Source organism: Mesocricetus auratus, unplaced genomic scaffold, assembly GCF_017639785.1.
Source record: "Mesocricetus auratus isolate SY011 unplaced genomic scaffold, BCM_Maur_2.0 Super-Scaffold_100025, whole genome shotgun sequence".
Taxonomy (NCBI): Eukaryota; Metazoa; Chordata; class Mammalia; order Rodentia; family Cricetidae; genus Mesocricetus; species Mesocricetus auratus.
This window is the reverse complement of record NW_024429206.1, coordinates 27,110,031-27,129,208: the sequence shown is the minus strand read 5'-3', so window position 1 is coordinate 27,129,208 and position 19,178 is coordinate 27,110,031. Positions and strand designations below refer to the sequence as shown.

The 19,178-nt window shown below is 57.6% G+C and overlaps 3 protein-coding genes across 10 annotated transcripts; 1 reads left to right on the top strand and 2 right to left on the bottom strand.

Moving 5' to 3' along the window:
- The first annotated feature begins 559 nt into the window (after positions 1-559).
- Srrt (serrate, RNA effector molecule) lies at positions 560-11,183 on the top strand. Of its 4 annotated transcripts, none has more exons than XM_013120788.3 (19): positions 560-885; positions 4,505-4,633; positions 4,834-4,980; positions 5,202-5,390; positions 7,054-7,223; positions 7,308-7,492; positions 7,573-7,671; positions 7,743-7,857; positions 8,009-8,166; positions 8,501-8,562; positions 8,653-8,731; positions 8,939-9,127; positions 9,474-9,647; positions 9,724-9,877; positions 9,981-10,174; positions 10,326-10,482; positions 10,595-10,696; positions 10,785-10,911; positions 10,990-11,183. In XM_013120788.3, exons 1-19 carry the CDS (start codon positions 764-766, stop codon positions 11,063-11,065), a joined length of 2,628 nt encoding a protein of 875 aa, XP_012976242.1. In that variant the 5' UTR covers positions 560-763; the 3' UTR covers positions 11,066-11,183. The 4 variants fall into 4 exon arrangements, with proteins under 4 accessions (XP_012976242.1, XP_005080467.1, XP_005080463.1 ...); XM_005080410.4 differs by having other exon boundaries at positions 753-885; positions 10,607-10,696; positions 10,806-10,911; XM_005080406.4 differs by having other exon boundaries at positions 753-885; positions 10,607-10,696.
- A 46-nt stretch (positions 11,184-11,229) lies between these two features.
- Ufsp1 (UFM1 specific peptidase 1 (inactive)) lies at positions 11,230-11,999 on the bottom strand (the record flags this gene model as incomplete). The annotated part of the gene is made up of 1 exon (XM_013120770.3): positions 11,230-11,999. A coding segment is annotated over one exon (648 nt), but the record flags the coding sequence as incomplete, so codon positions are not given.
- Positions 12,000-12,324: 325 nt separating this feature from the next.
- Ache (acetylcholinesterase (Cartwright blood group)) lies at positions 12,325-18,596 on the bottom strand. Of its 5 annotated transcripts, none has more exons than XM_040731386.1 (5): positions 18,472-18,596; positions 15,598-16,690; positions 14,768-15,252; positions 13,364-13,533; positions 12,325-12,663 (listed from the first exon to the last, which is right to left on the bottom strand). In XM_040731386.1, the coding sequence occupies exons 2-5, from the start codon at positions 16,663-16,665 to the stop codon at positions 12,542-12,544; spliced, it is 1,845 nt and encodes a 614-aa protein (XP_040587320.1). In that variant the 5' UTR covers positions 16,666-16,690; positions 18,472-18,596; the 3' UTR covers positions 12,325-12,541. The 5 variants fall into 5 exon arrangements, with proteins under 5 accessions (XP_040587320.1, XP_040587321.1, XP_040587319.1 ...); XM_040731387.1 differs by having other exon boundaries at positions 15,598-16,687; positions 18,472-18,582; XM_040731385.1 differs by lacking the exon at positions 18,472-18,596 and adding an exon at positions 18,225-18,356.
- Between the last annotated feature and the right edge of the window lie 582 nt (positions 18,597-19,178).

The following is a 19,178-nucleotide window of genomic DNA, read 5'->3' as shown; positions in this document are numbered from 1 at the left end:
AGGTCAAGCAATGCCCCAACCCAGGGCTCTTGCAACGTAACCTCTAGATGCAAACTAGCTCCAACCCGGGAGGCATCACGGGGGAGAAGCTCTCCATCTCCGTTCTGCTCATGCAGAAGGCACCACCATGCTCAGGAGGCCTGGCTTGGCCCAGCTCCCCTTCCGTAGCTCCTAGCGCTCGAGCGGGTTTTTTTTTTTTGTCGTAAAACCGCGCGAGATTTCCGGGTCTCCACCCTTTTCCCATCATTCCCTCGTGGTCTCTTAGTTGTAGTTTGGCCAGGGGGTCCTGTTTGCAGTTGCGAGCCGAGCTCCGGGGTGACGCGGTCGACGTTCCCCGGCCCCCAGCAGTCTCAGTCTCGCCTTCCAGTCGGCCTCCGGGCTGAGAGTTCCCGCGTCCCCCTCCATACCCTCCCTGCTTGCGGGTTCGCCGCCGCCGCCGCCGCCGCGCGTTCCGGTCCGCCCGGAAAACCAGCCCGCCGGCGCGCGCTCCCAACGGCCCCGACCTCCGCAGGTGGGGGAGGGGAAGGAAAGGCCCGGGTGGCGGGATCGGAAGGAGGCTGTGCCCGGGGGCTTCGGGGTGCACAAGGGGGAACCCCTGGGGACTGTGAAGCTGTCGGAGCGATCGCCCTGCCCGGGATGGCAGGCCGGCCTCGGCGGGAGGGAGGCGGGCGCGCTGCCCCCGGGGGACCGGCCCTCCTCGGGTCCTTGCTCACCGTCACCGTGTCCGCCCGCCGCCGGGCCCCAGGCCTCCTCTGACAGCACCATGGGTGACAGTGATGACGAATACGATCGGAGACGCAGGGACAAATTTCGAAGAGAGCGCAGCGACTATGACCGTTCCCGGGAAAGAGATGAACGACGGCGAGGGGACGATTGGAGTGACCGGTGAGACGACACTAACGTACTGTTTGCCCCCTCACAACCTGCCTCCTCCCGAGGTCTAACCGCGTCCCGCCCCATCTGCATTGCTTTTTTTTCCCGTTACAAAATTGTGTTAGGATGTAATCCACCGTTGGACCGTTTTCTGTAATTCAGTATATTCACTGTGGTCTTTTGAAAGGCCTGTAAGATCAAAGCTGCAGCCAGAAGTAGTGGTGGGCAGGAGCCCTACCCAGCTCCCATGCTGGCCTCCGCGACATAGGGAGACTATTCACATCTCAAACCCAAATAAGGAGGAACAGACAGATCAAAGTGTTTGAACCAAGAGTTTGAATGGGAAAATCAGACTTTCTTTGAAATGCATCAGGAATTTGCCTTTGTTTTTTTCCTCTCTCCCTTCTATTGGAAAGATGGGGTTTCTTATAGCCGCCTGGCCTGTAACTTGCTGGATAGCTGAGGATGACATTAAGCTTTTGTCTTTTGTTGTTGTTGTCTTGTTTCTTTGTTTTTGTTTTTCAAGACAGGGTTTCTCTGACTTTAGAGGCTCTCCTGGAACTAGCTCTTGTAGACCAGGCTGGCCTCCAACTCACCGAGATCTGTCTGCCTCTGCCTCCCTAGTGCTGGGATTAAAGGTGTGCGCCACTGCCTCCTGGTTTAGGTTTATCAACCCCGGTGCTGGGATTCCAGGCATATGCACCACCAGATCCCTGTTTAAGCCAAGCTAGGGATGGAGCCCAGGGCTTTGTACTTGCTGGGCAAGTCCTCAGCTGAGTTATGTCTGAGGTCCAGGGAATAGTTGTGCATTTATTACTTGTAAATTGCATTATTTATTTTTTGAGGCAGGGTCTCTTTGTAATCCAGACCTGGCACTCCATACTATGTGGACCAGGCAGACCCCTAAATACACAGAGATCTGTTTGTCCCTGTTTTCTCAGTACTGGGATTAAAGATGTGTGCTGCCACCACCACTGGCAAGAATTAGCACTAGTTAGTGTATTTATTTATTTTGGTTTTTTGAGGCAGGGTTTCTCTGTGTAGCTTTGGAGCCTATCGTGGAATTAGCTCTGTAGACCAGGCTGGCCTTGAACTTACAGAGATCATCTGATTAAAGGTGTGCGCCACCACTGCTCGGCTAAGGGTTTCTTTTTAAGTTTGAGTGTTTTTTCTGTCTGTATTTGTGCTGTGCCTGATGCCTCTAAGAAGCCAGAGCAGTGTTGTGTCCCTGAGCTGGAATTGAGAGATGGGCCTCTGGACTGTTGAGAGCCATCTCCCCCACCCCTGCACTTCCTTACTATGTGCTATAGACTGACCTGGAATGTGATCCTCCTGCCTCAGCTCTTCAGAGTTGAGTTAGAAGTGAGTCAGCATACCCAACTCTCTGGTGTTGCTGAGTCTGAAACTAGATGACGTTCTTCAGAGTTCAGCAGTGTCAGGCCTAAGTGGCTTTGAGAACATGGCACAAACACACAAGTTGGGGGTCATTGCAAAGACTTAAGTTCGAGGAATAGGCACAGGGAGGGGCACATAACTGAATGTCTAGGTAATTCCCTAGACACAGGTTTGGAACAGCTTGAGGTCAGCAGGCATGACAGAGTCGAGACAAGGACACATACATACTCGGTTCTCCAACTGTCTAGACAGTGCTGCCTTGTTAGTGGTCCTGCAGGAATGCTGGTTAAAGCTGCAGCTGCAGAGCCTTAACACCGATGATGAGAAGAATGCCCGCTTGAAGACAAAGAACGTCAGTTAGTGTCTCTAATAGAGCGTGTGTTCAGGAAGAGTGGCTTGGATGAGAAGGATGCGTGAGAGAGCGCTGTGCTCCGTGTAGGATGGTCACTGCCTTCAGCAAGAGCAGTTGTGATTGGTTGGGGAGCCTGGAGGGTTTCCCAGAGGTGTCATTTTGTATTTGCAGTATCCACACTGGGCTTCACCCTTAGTGTTAAGCAGGCTTGTGCAGGAGAGTCACCTAAGAGAAATTATTACTTAGAAGAAATCTGTTAGTATTTGTTGCTAATGAACTTGCTGGTAGAAACAAATTTGGAAAACTTGTATTTACTAGTATGAGTTTGACAGTGCATATCTTTTTTTTTTTTTTTTTTTTTTTTTTTTTGAGACTGTGTATCCCTGGCTGGCCTGGAACTCACTCTGTAGACCAGTCTGTCTTGGAACTCACAGAGATCCACCTGCCTCTACCTCCTGTGTGCTGGGATTAAAGGTGTGCAGCACCTCGCCCTATGAAATGTATCCTGATGCTGTATATTGGGAAACATCAGGAGCTGCTCAAAGGCTGGTAGCACAATGAATAAAGCATTGAACATTGTAGGCAAGTGTTTTACCACTGAGCTACAGCCCTAGCCTACTGGTGCGCCTTTGGTGAAACAGTCCAGCTAACTTTGTTCTGAGATAGGCTCTTATGTAGTCTAATTTGATGTCATATTGACAGTGTTGCTGCCTCCATTTTCCAAGGGTTACACCTGGCTTGCTTCACCTACTCTTAAACTGCCTCTTTGCAGTAGAGCTCACACCCGAGGCAAAAGCAGGGGGACACAGTCCCCCTCTAAGAGTGGGGTTCCAGGCCAGCCATGGAGACAGTCCTCCTCTAAGTGTGGGGTTCCAGGCCAGCCATGGAGACAGTCCTCCTCTAAGTGTGGGGTTCCAGGCCAGCCATGGAGACAGTCCTCCTCTAAGAGTGGGGTTCCAGGCCAGCCATGGAGACAGTCCTCCTCTAAGTGTGGGGTTCCAGGCCAGCCATGACTACAGACTTTGAGACCCTGTCTCAAAAACCAAGAAGGGTACTGGGCAAGGTGACTCATACCTTTAATTAGTCCCAGGAGTGGGGGCTGGAGGATATCTGAGTTTGAAGCCAGCCTGATCTACACAGTGAGTTCTTGGACAGCCAGGACTATATAGACCCTGTCTAAAAGATAAATTAACAACCCTCCCCTCCTAAAAAAAAAGAAAAGAAAACAAAGAAGCTACCTGGCCCAGCTGCTTGAGAGGCTGAGACAGGAGGATTGCTTGAGATTGAGAGCTCTGCCAGCATAGCAAGATTTTGTTAACTTTGTTCAGGAGCCAGAAAGCATAGCCCAAATTATCTGAAAAAGCCTTTTAAATATTTCTTTTTATATAATATGTGCATGTGGGCAAGATTGTCTTCCCACCTTATCCCTGTAGAAGCTCTTTCAAACCATACCTTGGTAAGAACAGCGCTCATCCTCATAGTAACTTCCAGTGATACAAGCCTATCGTCGCATGTCCTCTTGAATCTGAGGCAGGAGGATCTCAAGTTCAAGTACTGTCTAGTGTACAGAGTAAGTTCAGGGCAGCATTGCACTGGGGGCACAGGAATCCCTAGATTGAGTTTCTACACCTCCAAAGTAATACATATTAATGTATAGCTTCATGGTTCATAGGAGCCAAGGCTTGGCGTTAAGGCGGGTATGATGTGTGTGCGCTTGGGCTGTGGAAGTAGGAGACAGGCTCAGATGAGCTTTGGTTCCTCGGGAACCCACCACAGCTGTCAGGCTGCTGGCTTGTTTGCTGGCGTGCCACGGCGCCTGTTCCCACCAGCGCATCCTCCATCTCAGCCACCGTCTTTGCCACTGTGATTTCTTCTCGCTTCCAGAGAGTGGGACCGTGGCCGGGAGCGCCGCAGTCGGGGTGAATACCGAGACTATGACCGGAATCGAAGGGAACGCTTCTCCCCCCCTCGCCACGAACTTAGCCCCCCACAAAAGCGCATGCGGAGAGACTGGTGAGGTGACATCACTTTCTGTTTGCCCTCAGCCCCTGGGGCTCAGCCCTCCTCTCCTCCTGCTGAAAGCTGGTTGCCTCCTTGTCATCCCACGCACCCAGCGTTCTTTGTCCCTGTACCCCGTGGGTGAGAACTCGTCCGTGTTGTGGAGAGGTGGTTCTGCTGCTTCTGTGCCTGACTTTTGTGTCCCCCGCCCTCAGGGATGAGCACAGCTCTGACCCATACCACAGTGGCTATGACATGCCCTATGCTGGGGGGGGTGGGGGACCAACTTACGGCCCCCCTCAGCCCTGGGGCCACCCAGACGTGCACATCATGCAGCACCATGTCCTGCCTATCCAGGCCAGGTAAATACAGCCTGGGGTTCTGGGGGAGGGGTTTCCAGAAGGGATGTTTGGGGCTGCTGCAGACTGGTTGGCACCTGGGAGAGGGCTAGGTTCTGAGGTGCCTGTGAGGTGTAGCACTTACTGCTTGGGTGGTGGGTATTTGGACAAGGAAGGGGTGTCTGACTACCCAGGCTCTGCCTCTCCCTCACAACCACGCCTCTTGATTGGATGCCCTCCCCCAGGCTGGGCAGCATTGCAGAGATTGACTTGGGTGTGCCACCACCCGTAATGAAGTCCTTCAAAGAATTCCTCCTGTCCCTGGATGACTCTGTGGATGAGACAGAGGCAGTCAAACGCTACAATGACTACAAGCTCGACTTCCGAAGGCAGCAGATGCAGGACTTTTTCCTAGCTCATAAAGATGAGGAGTGGTGAGTGCCCCTCCCGCCTCCCCTGAGGCCTGGCCCGGGGAGCTGCAGCCTTGGCCTCCTCCAGTCCTCCCCACGTGGCTTCCTGGGAGTGGGGAGGGGAGGGGAGCTGTTGGCTGGTGGGACCCCCCCCATCTCCCTTCTCTGCTGTCCTCACTGGGACGGACACCTCCAGGCAGCTGACCAGAGCTACTTAGCCTCTTGGGGCAGCACAAAGACTGTGACCCTCTTGTCAGTATGGGTCATTGTCGTCCCCGACCACCGGACCCCGTGTGGCTGTGGTCTCCCAAAGGCAACGAGTGAAGCCAGAAAAGAACAGCCAAGATCTCAGGGTCGTTTGACAGAGAAAAGAATTTGAATTTTTTTTTTCCTTATGTGGATGTTTTAATTTTAATCAACCATCTTTTCCCCCCTCCTGCTCCTCCTCCTCATCCTCTTTCTGCTCCTCCTCCTTGAAAAGAGCCAGAACTGGGAACTACACCCGCTCATCGTCGGAGCTCGGAGCAAACCCACCTCCACCCCCACCACACCCAGCCCATACATGAGCCCCTGGGCAGAGCGGCGGGGCCCGGCCAGGCAGACAGGCAGGGCACCGCTGTGCACAATGCAGTGGTCTAGCTGAATGTATTGCTTAGGCAGCTAGTCAGTCAGGGCCCCCACCGCGGAGGCCCGCGGGGGCGGGGCATCTAGGCCGGTCACCCCAGCCAGGAGCCAGCGGGCAGCCCGCCAGCCAGCATGGGCCCTGGGCGCCACTAGTTAAATCTTGAGCTCTGTTTGACCAAGCAGCCAAGGTAAAGATCCTGGAGGTGACGCCTGCGGCTTTCCTCTCTGCTCAGCCTGTCCTGTCCTGTCCTGTCCTGTGTGCCCCTTCTGATTGCCCTGTGTGTCTTTGGATGGCTCATGAACCTTCATTCTATTCTGTCCGTGGTCTTGCTCTCCGCTGAACACTTCTTGTTTTCTTTTCTCAGCTTGTCTGTCTGTGTTTTAGGTTTCTGGGCCCGCCTTACATTTCCTCATACCTCCTCTTCTCTTTCTCTCATACCCCAATTCCTTCTGTTTGCCTTTCCTCCCCTACCTCAGGCTATGAAAATGGTTTCCTTCATACTCTACCCAAACCCTAGCCTCAGCCCTCTCTCCTCCCGCGGCCTGTCTGCGGCCGTGCGGGCACTTGGCCACCTCTTTCCTGTCCCTCACCGCCTTGTCGTCCCACTAGGGAAGAAAGGTGTCCTGCCTTTGGCCTTTTCTATCTGGTACACTTCAGGGTTCCTTCTGGCTCCACCTGGGGTGGAGGGAGTTGGCGGGAACCTCGTCTGGGCTCGGCCAGGAGAGGGAGGTTCTCTGGGGGCTCCTGCTCCCTTAGCTTTCCTGTGAAGTATCGGGAAGGAAACCTTGGCACACTAGTGCTTCTTCCCACAGCAGAAGAGCTGCCCCGTAACCCTGGCCACAGCCATGGCCCTAACAGAGCTCTCAGTTCTGGTTCTCCCCCACGTCTTTCCAGAGCACCTCTCGTTCCTTTTGGGGTGTTGGGTGGTTTTAGTACACCCCTTCTTGATGTTACTACCTTCTGTGGGTGAGAGGCTGTGCTCCGCCTTTCTTGGCCCCCACAGCCTGGCCTGGGCCTGCGGTAAGTCCTTTGCTTCTCCCGCCCTGCTTGCCTCTGTCCCAGGTTCCGATCTAAGTACCACCCGGATGAGGTGGGAAAGCGTCGGCAGGAGGCCCGGGGGGCCCTGCAGAACCGCCTGAGGGTGTTCCTGTCCCTCATGGAGAGCGGCTGGTTTGATAACCTTCTTCTGGACATAGACAAAGCTGATGCCATTGTGAAGATGTTAGATGCAGGTGTGTGCTTAGAGGCTGGGGAGGCCGTGGCTGGGAGTAGAAGCCAGAGTTGTTGGTTATGACCTCTGCTCTTGTTGTTGGTAGCTGTCATTAAGATGGAAGGTGGCACAGAGAATGACCTCCGAATCCTGGAGCAGGAGGAAGAGGAGGAACAGGCGGGCAAGACTGGGGAGGCCAGCAAGAAGGAGGAAGGCCGTGCTGGACCAGGCCCGGGGGACGGAGAGCGCAAGGTCAACGAGAAGGAGGAGAAGAAAGAAGATGGCAAACAGGTCAGGGGCGGGCAGAGGAGCCGGAGCCGGGGGCTCTGTGCAGAAGGGAAGGTGACATCTCAGAAACTCCCCTCTTGTAGGCTGAAAATGACAGCTCCAATGATGATAAAACGAAGAAATCTGAGGGTGACGGGGACAAGGAGGAGAAGAAAGAAGAGGCTGAGAAGGAAGCCAAGAAGGTGAGGTGTTATCTTCGTGAGGCCGTGTGGGGGAACCCTGGGTGGTGCTGACTGCTGCCATGGCCCCGCAGGGCACGAAGCGGAACCGCAAGCACAGCGGTGACGACAGCTTCGACGAGGGCAGCGCGTCGGAGTCCGAGTCAGAGTCGGAGAGCGGCCAAGCTGAGGAGGAGAAAGAGGAGGCTGGTGCGCTCCACGGCTTGCTTCTGAGCCTTTGTTTTCCTGTGGGGGCTGGCGGGGGCGGGGGCGGAGAGCCTGCTCCAGAGCCTGACTGGTGGGGAGGGTCCGCTGGGTGGTGGCTGGTGGCAGAGTTGTGCTAACCCTGCTTCCTGCGTAGAAGAAGCAGCTAAAGAGAAGGAGAAGCCCAAGGACGAAGAGAAGGAGAAGCCCAAGGACGCTGCAGGGCTGGAGTGTAAGCCCCGGCCCCTGCACAAGACTTGCTCTCTCTTCATGCGCAACATTGCCCCCAACATTTCCAGGGCAGAGATCATCTCTGTAAGTGGGGGCATTGGTCTTGGGGGCAGGGCTGGCCGAGGCTCAGATCCTTCAGGTACAGGCTGCCTTTGGCATAGGGAGGCCTGGTTTGGTGTGCATTGTGGTTCTTGGGTGTTGGAGGACGAAGGGCACTCCCCACCCCCCACGACAGGGTTTCTCTGTGCAGCCCTGTCTGGTCTTGAACTCACAGATTCCTGTGCTTCTGCCTCCCGAGTGCTGGGAGAAAGGTGTGGGCACCACTGCCTGGTGAAGGGCACTTCTTTAGGGTTCTAAAGGGGCGGAGACAAGGAGTGGTTGAGTCACTGTGACTTCTCTCTTTCCTCGATTCTTGCAGCTTTGTAAAAGATACCCAGGCTTTATGCGTGTGGCACTGTCGGAGCCCCAGCCTGAGAGGAGGTGAGGAATTGGACACCTGTGCAAGGACACCAGGCATTGCCGTCACACAGGCTGCCTCCCAGGACCATGCTGACAAGCTTTCTTACGTAGGTTTTTTCGCCGTGGCTGGGTGACTTTTGACCGCAGTGTTAACATTAAGGAGATATGTTGGAACCTGCAGAACATCCGAGTAAGTGCTGGGTTTGGGGCTGCAGGAAGCGTCGCCAGGCTCTGCATGTCCACTGGGAAGCTGTGGGGCTGGGGCCATGTTCAGTCCCCTCTGGTCCCTGCCTTTGGGGAGTCTGGGTTTAACCACCAAGGTTCTTTATAGGCCCAGCCTTCGGGGTGCAGCTTGTGGGGTTGTCATTTGGCCAGTTTGTTGATTGTGTCCCTACAGCTCCGTGAGTGTGAACTGAGTCCTGGTGTGAACAGAGACCTGACCCGTCGTGTCCGCAACATCAACGGAATCACACAGCACAAGCAGATAGTGCGCAATGACATCAAGCTGGCAGCCAAGCTGGTCCACACACTGGATGACAGGACCCAGCTGTGGGCCTCTGAGCCCGGGACACCTCCTGTGCCAGCAGTTAGTGACTCTCGGATTGTTTCCAGTACACCCAATGGCTCTTTGTGTCACCTCTGACTTTCTTTTGCGTGCACTGGTTACTTTCAGAAGTGAGAAAGGGGAAGTCTCTGAAAACTGGGAAAACTCCCTACTGCGCGCACTTGGCACCTTACCTCACTTTCTTATTTTCGTGACCCCTGGGTCCTGCCCACAGCTACCTTATTTGCCCTTTGTCTCAGTGGTGTCTTCTGCATCTTTCAAGAATATCCTAGATGCCCTGGGCTCAGGTGGCGAGTGTGGGAAGCCCCTCCCTCTTGGTGTTTCTGGGTTGGTGTTCCTGCCTCATTGTCATTGTCATCCCCGGTAGAGCCTGCCCTCGCAGAACCCCATCCTGAAGAACATCACTGATTACCTGATTGAGGAAGTGAGTGCTGAGGAGGAGGAGCTACTGGGGAGCAGTGGCGGGCCCCCTCCTGAGGAGCCTCCCAAGGAGGGCAACCCCGCAGAGATCAACGTGGAGAGGGATGAGAAGCTGATCAAGGTGCCTGCTGTGACATCTGGGGAGCGGGGCGCTGGGGAGTGGGCTGAGTAGTGACCTTGCGTCTCTCCTCCCCCAGGTCTTGGACAAACTCCTTCTCTATTTGCGTATTGTGCATTCTCTGGATTATTACAACACTTGTGAGTACCCCAATGAGGACGAGATGCCCAACCGCTGTGGCATAATCCACGTCCGGGGGCCCATGCCGCCCAACCGAATCAGTCACGGAGAAGGTACGTTCCCGCTCCCCCAAGTCCTTTGTGTCCAGCCTCTGTCTTCTGTCCCTCCTCTTATCCCTGCTTCCAGCTCCCTCAGCCTGCTCTCTTGTCTACACAGTGCTGGAGTGGCAGAAGACATTTGAGGAGAAACTCACTCCCCTGCTGAGTGTGCGGGAATCCCTTTCTGAGGAAGAGGCCCAGAAGATGGGCCGGAAAGACCCAGAGCAGGAAGTGGAGAAGTTTGTCACCTCCAACACGCAGGAGCTGGGCAAGGATAAGTGGCTGTGTCCTCTCAGTGGCAAGAAATTCAAGGTCTGGGGCGTGGAAAGAATGGGTGGGTGGCTTGGGAGGTGGCTTTGGGGCAGCAAGTCCCCTAAAGGACTGGAGGAGGCTGTCTGGCCTTCGGGTGGGTCTGGAGGAAAGACTGTAGCATGCTCTGCCCTCACCTCGTCTCTCCGCCCAGGGCCCTGAGTTTGTGCGCAAACATATCTTCAATAAGCACGCGGAGAAGATCGAAGAGGTCAAGAAGGAGGTGGCGTTTTTTAACAATTTCCTCACGGATGCCAAGCGCCCAGCTTTGCCCGAGATCAAGCCAGCTCAGCCACCTGGGCCTGCTCAGAGTAAGATACGATCCATGGGGGCTGCCACATCTCCCCCTTGAAGTGCAGCCCACTGACCCCAGGCCCTACTCCTAGACCCCCCCCGCAGTAATTCACGTTCCTGTCCGTGTTGTACTCCCCCCAGGCCTGACCCCAGGACTTCCCTACCCACACCAGACACCGCAGGGCTTGATGCCATATGGCCAGCCCCGGCCCCCCATCTTGGGCTACGGAGGTTAGTCTGGAAGGGCACTGCGGGGCGTGGTGTTTGTGGGGGCTGAGGTTGAGGTCAGGTTTTAGTTCATCCTGGGTCTTTCTCATAGCTGGTGCTGTCCGCCCTGCAGTCCCAACAGGAGGGCCTCCATACCCCCATGCTCCATATGGTGCCGGTCGCGGAAATTATGATGCTTTTCGAGGCCAAGGAGGATACCCTGGGAAACCTCGGAACAGGTGAGTGTGAACGGAGAGGCTCAAGCCCCGCCCCGCCCGCCCCACTTCTGTTCACACCACACTTCCTGTATCTCACAGGATGGTTCGAGGAGACCCGAGGGCCATAGTGGAGTATCGGGACCTGGACGCCCCAGATGACGTGGATTTCTTTTGAGCCGTCCCCTTGCCGCCTGCTACCGTCTATACCCGTGACCACTTTATCCCATCAGATGAGAATTTTTTTTGTACGTTATTTTTCCTGCTAGTAAAAGCATTTTGGTAGTGTCTCTTAATTGTGCCGTACACCTTTTCCCAGACTCAGGCTGGACCACAGCGAGCTGAATTATGCCAGTTTATTATTTTCAGAACAGTCTCTCTCTGTAACCCTGGCTAGCCTAGAACTTGCTGGGTAGGTAGCACAGGCTGGGTGTCTGTGTCTCCGTGTGCAGGCGGGTTCGTTGTCAGGCACGTCTGGTCAAGCACAGGTTGTAGAAGGAATCGGAGTCAAAGACACTGCTTACCTCTCTCCAGCCAACCCACCCAGCGGCTTGCAGCTCGCTCCTGTCTCTGGGAGTGCCCCAGTAGTGCGGATCCAGTACCAGCACATAGGCTTCGGGAGCTGGGCCCTCGCAGACGCCCAGCAAGGCCTTGGACTGGGCATCTGCGTCCCCTCCTGCCATCACCGGGCCGCCACCCTCCATGAAGTGGAGGTGGAGTCGCTCCAGTTGCCCCATTAGTCCAGCTCCACGGGGCACGTGGCACAGGCGCCCCTGAGGTCCTCCGAAGTGATCGAGGCAGAGGCTAGCTTCCACACAGCCGATCCAGCTCCGGGAGTTCCGGAACCCGGGTGGCTTGTCGCCCATGCTCTCCAGGGCAGCCTGTATGGCTGCCAGCCCGGGCACACCCGAGGACTGGCCCGCTGGCCAAGAGCACAGTGTCTGCAGGGTGCGGTAGCCGCAGCCCCAGCCGCGGTCATCCAGCCCGTCGCAGCCGTAGTGATAGTAAAGGTAGTGGCCCGAGAGCAGGGCCAGTCGGGTGGGACTCCGGCAGGGCAGAGCCAGGCCCAGGTGCACGTCCTTCAGCAGCTCCAGGGCGCTCGGTGGCAGCTGTCACCGAGGCGGGACAAATCCGAGTTCCCGGTCCTTTCTGGGGCCAGCGGCGGGCAGGATGGGCGCGTGGAACCGGGGAGCCCTCACCGAGCCGAAGCATGAAGCAGAAAATGCAAGCAGACGCCGACTTCAGCCTTGTAAAAGGCGCGGGCGAGCTAGCCTTGCTGCGCAGTCGCAAGCTCCGCTCAAGGGGCGGATCCAGGGCTTGCTTCCGCCGGATGTTGCGGAAAGGTGCATCAGTGTGCACCAATCCTGGGGCTTCTGTTGGCAGCGTCTCAGTCACTCGGTCCCCACCCCAACTTCCCGCCAGTCGCACAGACTCTGGTGGCTGTAACAGTTTATTGGCGGCCCAGAGGGGCGAAGGCACCGCGGGGAAGGGGGTTCGGCCCCGGACATGCAGAAGATGGGGAGCCCCTGGTGGGAGGAGGGCGGGGTGGGGCGGACAGGGCCTGGGGCTCGGTTGTGTTACATCCCAGCCCTTAAATAAATAGTGTATGTACAGCTAGGGGCTCGGCGGGGCGGTGGGACACGGGGTCCCCGGGTCACAGGTCTGAGCAGCGCTCCTGCTTGCTGTAGTGGTCGAACTGGTTTTTCCAGTGCACCATGTAGGAGCTCCAGCGGTGGAACTCGGCCTTCCACTGGCGCTCCGCCTCGTCCAGCGTGTCTGCCGCCCGGCGCCCCAGCGGGTGCAGGAGGAGGCCGCGCAGCGGGGAGGGCCGAATGGATGGAGCGGTGGAGAGAGCGGGTGGAGGAGGGCGGCAGGCAGGAGCGAGGAGGAGAGGAGCGGAGGAGGGGAGGGAGGGGACGGTCAGGGGGAAGCGGGTCGGGGTTGGTGGGGAAAGAGAAGAAGACAGAAACGGTTGGCGGTTGTCAGCCCCATAGGCTGGCGCCGTCTAGCCCGGGTCGTCCTCCCCTCAACATCAGGCTCATTTCCAAATGATAATGTTACATTAAAAAGGAAAACTGGTTTTTGAGTTTTCGCTTAATCAAAGGTGTGTCGATCCCTGAGTCTGTCCAGCTGTCTCAGCTTGAGAAGGGAGTGGGGCGCTGTGTCCCTGAGGGGCCCCTCCTTCCTCCCAGCCACACTAGAGTAAGAGTCCTTAGCGGCCAGAGCGGGGGAGGCTGCAGTCACAGCCGCGGAAGCCGGGAGTGGAGAAGGAAAAGGGAGAGAAGGGAAAGGGACAGGGCTAAGTCGGGCCGGGGCCCGGGGGCAGCCTCCCCATGGGCGGGGCTTGGGCAGGTGCTGGGAGCCTCCGCGGCTGGGGGAGGTGGAGAAGAGAGGGGATTACACCCTGTCTTTGCAGCCCTTTCCCTCCCCTCCGTCCCACCCTTGTCCGTTCCCTGCCCCCACACCCCGCGCCTACCGGTGGCGCTGAGCAATTTGGGGAGAAAGCGGTTCCAGAAGGCGCAGGTCTGGGCGCGCAGCCCCCGCCGCACCTCTAACGGCTTCAGGTTCAGGCTCACATATTGCTGCGCTCCAGTGGTGTACGGTGGCCACTGTGGGGACTTGGAGTCTCGAGGGTCATTGGGGTCCCTGCGAAAGGAAGGGGAAATCTCAGCCTGCCCAGAGGGATAAGGAATGAAGGCGCTGGTCCTCTTTCTAACCCTGAACCTTCTTCAACTCGTGGAGACACTTCACCCTTCCCTCACCGCTCTTCCCCCTACCCCTCCAGCCATCTCTCTGTCTCCCCCCCCCCTGTGTGTGTCTGTGTGTGTGTGTATGCGCGTGCGTTTCACTATGTAACTCAATCTGGCAATGCCTCTGCCTCAGTTTCCCAGAGCTCAGGAATTACAGACATGGGACACCAAGGGGTGTTTTCTTTCCTCCAGACTTCTCTGTCTCTTTCTCAACTTCCCTTTGTTCTCTTGTTCCATTTCTATTTTCACCCTTCCATTAAAAAAATTATTTCTAGTTGGGCGTGGTACCCACATACTTTTAATCCCAGCACCCAGGAAGCAGGAGGCAGGTGGGTTTCTGTGAGTTTGAGGCCAGCCTGATCTACATGGAGAATTCCAGGTCAGCCAGGGATATATACTGAGACCCTATTTCAAAATAAAATAAGAATTCTAGCTGTGTAGGTAGCAGGAGTCCTGTCTCTACAAACATCACCTTTACTTTAATCTGGATCACACAAAATCTGATGCAGTCAAGGGTTTGCGCCTGCAAGGTAAGTAAGTACTTTACCCATCCAGGCATCACCCAGACCTCTATTGCCTATTGTCTCACCTTTGAGATTTTTTATAATGATGATTTGTGTGTGTGTGTGTGAGAGACAGAGAGAGAGAGAGAGGTAGAAGTCAGAGGGTAAATTAATTTGTGGAGCTAGTGTGTGTGTGAGGAGGGGGGGGTAGAAGTCAGAGGGTAAATTTGTGGAGCTGGCTCTCCTACTCCTATGTGGGTTTCAGGAATCCAACTCAGGCTCGGGTGCCAATCCCTTTTACCTTTTGTGAACATTTTGCCAGCCGCCTCGCTGTGTTTTGCAGTGCTGGGGATGGCCTCATATATATTCCTGTTCCTCACCTACCACTGAGCAGTATTTCCAGCACTCACTCCAACCCCTCCCCCCACAGCGCCTCACTATGTACTTCGAGCTAGCCTGGAACGCCACATACAGAGTGGACCGTGGTCTGTCTTCCCAGTGTCCAGCTCTGGTTTTGTCTAAGGAAGGACTCCCCACTCTGCCTGCCTGTCTCTGCATCACCTTTGAAGTTCCCTCCATCCCCTCCCCTGGACCCCCAGAGGCCACCCCCACTCCAATACCACTGACCCTGTGCGGGCAAAATTGGTCCAGTATTTCATAAGTCGCTGAGCAAAGATTCTCTCCTCCGTGGTGTAGTTCAGGGAGGGGTCCAGGGGGAGCCCAAAGATGAACTCGATTTCATAGCCATGGGGCACCCCCATCCAGAGGGGCCAAGTCAGTGTGGAGGCACGGTGTTCGAAGACGTAGGCATAGACCCGGGCCCCCTGGGCAGCCAGCCGCCCAGCCAGTTGGGCCACGGGACACACAACGTTGTGGTCGCCTACCACTGCACTCATGGCGTCCCTCAGGTGGGCAGGGTCCTCAGGGTGCAGCCAGTCTGTATAATGTAGGACCACAGCCTCGGCCGCCAGGTCGCTTGCTTGGGGTACACCCATCCGCACCCCAGACAGGAACTGGGCCCGGCTGATGAGAGACTCATTGTCTTTGCTGAAGCCTGGGACCCCGTAAACCAGAAAGTAGGAGCCCTCGTCCTTCACCACACCCACCAGCACCTGAGGACAGTTGGAGACGGGAAAAGGATGGAGAGATGACAGACAGGCAGACGGAGACAGACGGACAAACAACAGCCAGAGAGATGAACCCTTCCAGAGTCAGGGTTACACAGAGCAAGAGTAGGGAAGGGACAAGGCGTGGAGAGAAGGAAAAAAAATGCACACTCGCAGTTTCTTTTGTGCCCAGCAGCTACTATGGGATCTGAACCCTCCACAGGGAGGGGCTGACCTTAGAACCCACACACTGGGACCTCTAACAGCGGATCTGCAGTAAGCCCTCATGCTTGGGTCTCTGGGGGGGGGGAGTGGATGAAACCCAGAAGAATCTGGTCAACCATTAGTCACCTGCAGGTCTTGAAAATCTCCAGCATTGATGAGGGCCTCTGGCGTGTCACTGAGGAAGTCCCCGTCCACCACAGGCACGAAGGAAAACCTGAAGATGCTCTCCTGAGGCAGCACGTGCCACTCGTGGTCCACCAGGTCCTGGGCGGGCCGCGTCCGCAGGCAGGCTATCAGCTCGGTGTCATTGCCTCCAGCGCCACCTGGGGGACAGCCCACGAGGCGGGCCAGCAGTGTGGCCCTGCGCCTGGCCTCTCCCGCGCCCACCGTGGCCCAGGGCCCGTTGGGTGTACCGCTCTGCAGGACAGCCCTGTGGAAGAGGCTCCGACTGGGCAGGGACAGAATGTGCATGCCCACCGAGGCCGCGCCTGCACTCTCCCCAAACAGCGTCACCGACATTGGGTTTCCCCCAAAGGCTGCAATATTTTCTTGCACCCACTGCAAGGCAAGCCGTTGATCCAGCAGGCCTACATTGCCAGGGGCTTCTCTGCTGCCCGGCAGGGCCAAGAAGCCAAAGGTTCCTACTCGGTAGTTCATAGACACCAATACGGTCCCCTCAACCTGGGCCAAGAAACGGCCGTCATACACGTCCAAGGAGGATGCTCCACTGTAGAAGCCGCCCCCATAGATCCAGACGAGGACGGGCGCGGGAGAAGCCGGCCTGGGGTATGGTGTCCACACATTAAGATACAGGCAGTCTTCACTCAGCTCTCGGTTGGGGTTCCACATCTCGGTACCCTCAAACCCAGGGTACAGGGTGTCCACGTATTGGTAGCAGACATTTTGGAAGGTGGTAGCATCCAACACTCCTGACCAGGGCCGCTTGGGCTCTGGTGGCATAAACCTACGTGAGCCCACAGGCGGCTCTGCAAACGGGATGCCCAAAAAGGCTGAGACCGGGCCCCCAGGGGCATTCAGGCGGACGCCCCTCAGCTGGCCCCCGCGGACCTTCACCAGCAGCTGTGGGTCTTTCCGGCCCTCAGCCCCCGCCCCTCCTCCCAGGAGGGAGAGGAGGAGGAAGAGGAGTGGATAAGCCAGGGAGGGTGTGTGCAGGGGATACCAGGAAGGCCTCATGACTGCCAAGACAGGCGGATGTCTGCTGGAGAAAGAAAGGTAATGTGTGAAGCTCGGAGAGAGATTAAGTAACAGTTTCGCCCAAGGGTTATCAAGGAGCTGCAGAGGAGGCGGGGCAGACTGGCGAGGGGAGGGGAGCAATGGAGTCAAACTAGGAGAAAAGACACGGGCAGACAAACGAGAGGAAATACAAGATCAGACACACGCACACACACCCATACCACAACAAGTGCAGCCGACTGAGATAAGACCGGCTGATACATACTCTCCCTTCCCCAGCAAGTCCCAAGGCCTCCCATACCTCCCTCCCCTGTGGCTTGCGCTAAGACCCCCTGCATGCAGCCGAGGTTGGAAAGGCCTCAGTCCATGCACAGGCCTCAGGACAGGGGCGGAGCCCTCAAAGACGGGTGGGGCTTCAGGAGCTTGCAAGTTATGGTGAGGAAGCACAGCCCAAGTCTCTCCCGGGTTGGCCAAAGCCTTCAGGGAGTGGGTTGGGCATTCAAGGTATTGGGAGTCCCCGGTCCTGAAGGCACCCCAAATCCCGTCCAGTCCACACCCTGCCCCACCCTGCTCCGCCTCATCTTCCTGGTACAGCCGGTTGGTACCCTTTGGCTTCTCATCAGCCGCACCCCTCTCGCCTGACTCCAGCCAACTGGCTCGCCAGCCCCATGAGGGGCTCCCCAGGACTCAGGCCCCTCTGCCTCCCCATATTGCAGTGCCCGACGCTGCCAACCGGGAGCAGCAGAGACCAAGAAGAGGCCCGCGCTCCCCGCCCGAGCCTTGGTGTGGGGGGATCTGAAGGATCGTTGAGCATCGCAGAGGGGACTGAAGGGCGAGCCAGGACGCCTGTGTTCCCAGAGCTCCGGAGATCCCCGCTGCAAAGGCAGGGGCGCTATTTTGGGGGCAACAGCTGCTGTAGTTCCGGCATCTCCAGCCAAAAGATCAAAATTCCCCGGGTTGGAACTACCCCCTCCGGGCGTTCACCCATCACCCAGCCAGCCCTGTTCGCCTGGATCTGGGGACAGTGGCGTTGTTGGAGATTAATCAGGAAACCCGAGTGGGGCTAATTATAACTCGGGGCTTCCGCTGAGCCTCCCTTTAGAAAAGAAAGAAAGAAAATAGGGACGGAATCTCCGCAGGAGGGGGTCCTGGAGCTGGCAAGGGGCTCAGCTGGGTAGGGACTTTGGGGTCGCGGCCTTCGGGATGGGGGGTGGTGCAGTCGGGTTGTCAGTAACCTGCGCAGTTTGGGCTCCGCCCCAAACAGGGGGCGTCTTCCAATGTCCCCAGACTTGGAGGAGAGTGGGGAATGGGCCTCCAGGGGGTCCCTGCAGGCAGAGAGCGCAGAGGCAGCGGCCGGCCGGGCGAGCATCATCAGTAAGTGTGCAGCGGCTAGCGGGAGTTTCCGAGGAGTGCGGGGCGGTGGGGGGGCCCTCCCGGGAGGCAGACCGCGCAGTGGTCTCTGTCTGGGGGGCTCCGACCGTTCCAGGATCGCCCGGTTCTCCCGGGATGCCGATCGGTCCCCAGCCGGGGCAGGGTCCCGGGTGGGTTGGGAGACTCACCTGAGGCGGCCAAGCCGGGCCGGGTCGGGCCGCGCCGGGAGCTGGAGGCGGCCGACGTTCCCCGGCGCAGGCTGAGCCGACAGTGACAGCCGCCTCCGGCCCCCCCGCACACACCCCTCCGGGCCGCACGGCGCCCCCGCCCGCCCACTGTCTCCGCCCCCGCCCCTCCCCGCTCCCCCGGGCTGCCACCTCCCCTCCTCCCTCCCTTCGAGCCGCGAGACCCCGGGGAGTGGGGGCCCAGACGCACTCCAGTGTTGGAGTCAGACGGACGCACGGACGGCCCCGCGGCCCCGCAGCGGCGGGCAGACACCCACGTGACGGACGGACGGACGGGCGGCCCGCAGCCTGCGGAGACACCAGACACCGCTCACGCAGGCGACGGTCCCCTGCGGTGACAAGCCACAGACAGACCGACTTCCCCGGACGGGAGGACACAGTGACGGCTCTGATCCAGAAGGATCAGAGGCCTAACGCCCGAGCATCTGTAACCGCGACACAGCCTGGGGGTGGCACGGGAGAGGAGACACGTGAAACCCTGGCTGAGGACCCCCTCCGCTGCCGCCGGCGGAGAGAGGATGACCGGGCATCTCCGCGGGGATGAGGGACACCTGTGGGAACAGATAGAGAAGCGAGGGCTCGTCCTCACGGGAGACCCCTCCCCCGGGACAAGGCGAGCCGCCGCGGGGGCAGCGGAGAGCGCGGAAGGCTGGGGCGGGGGACCGGCTGCAGCAGTGGAAACGGCCGGAACCCCCAAGGGTGGGCTTGAGCTGATTGCCTCCGACCGGTGACCTCCGGCTGTCATCGCCACCAGGGTCCGGCCGGGCCATGACATCACCGGGCCAAGCTTTCATTGGTCGCTGTGGCTAGCAGGTGGGAGCGGCCTGGCCTGGGGGGGCTCTGGAGTCCCACGGACCGCGCGCCCTGCCTTCTGGGGGGCCTCCCACCCATCGGCAC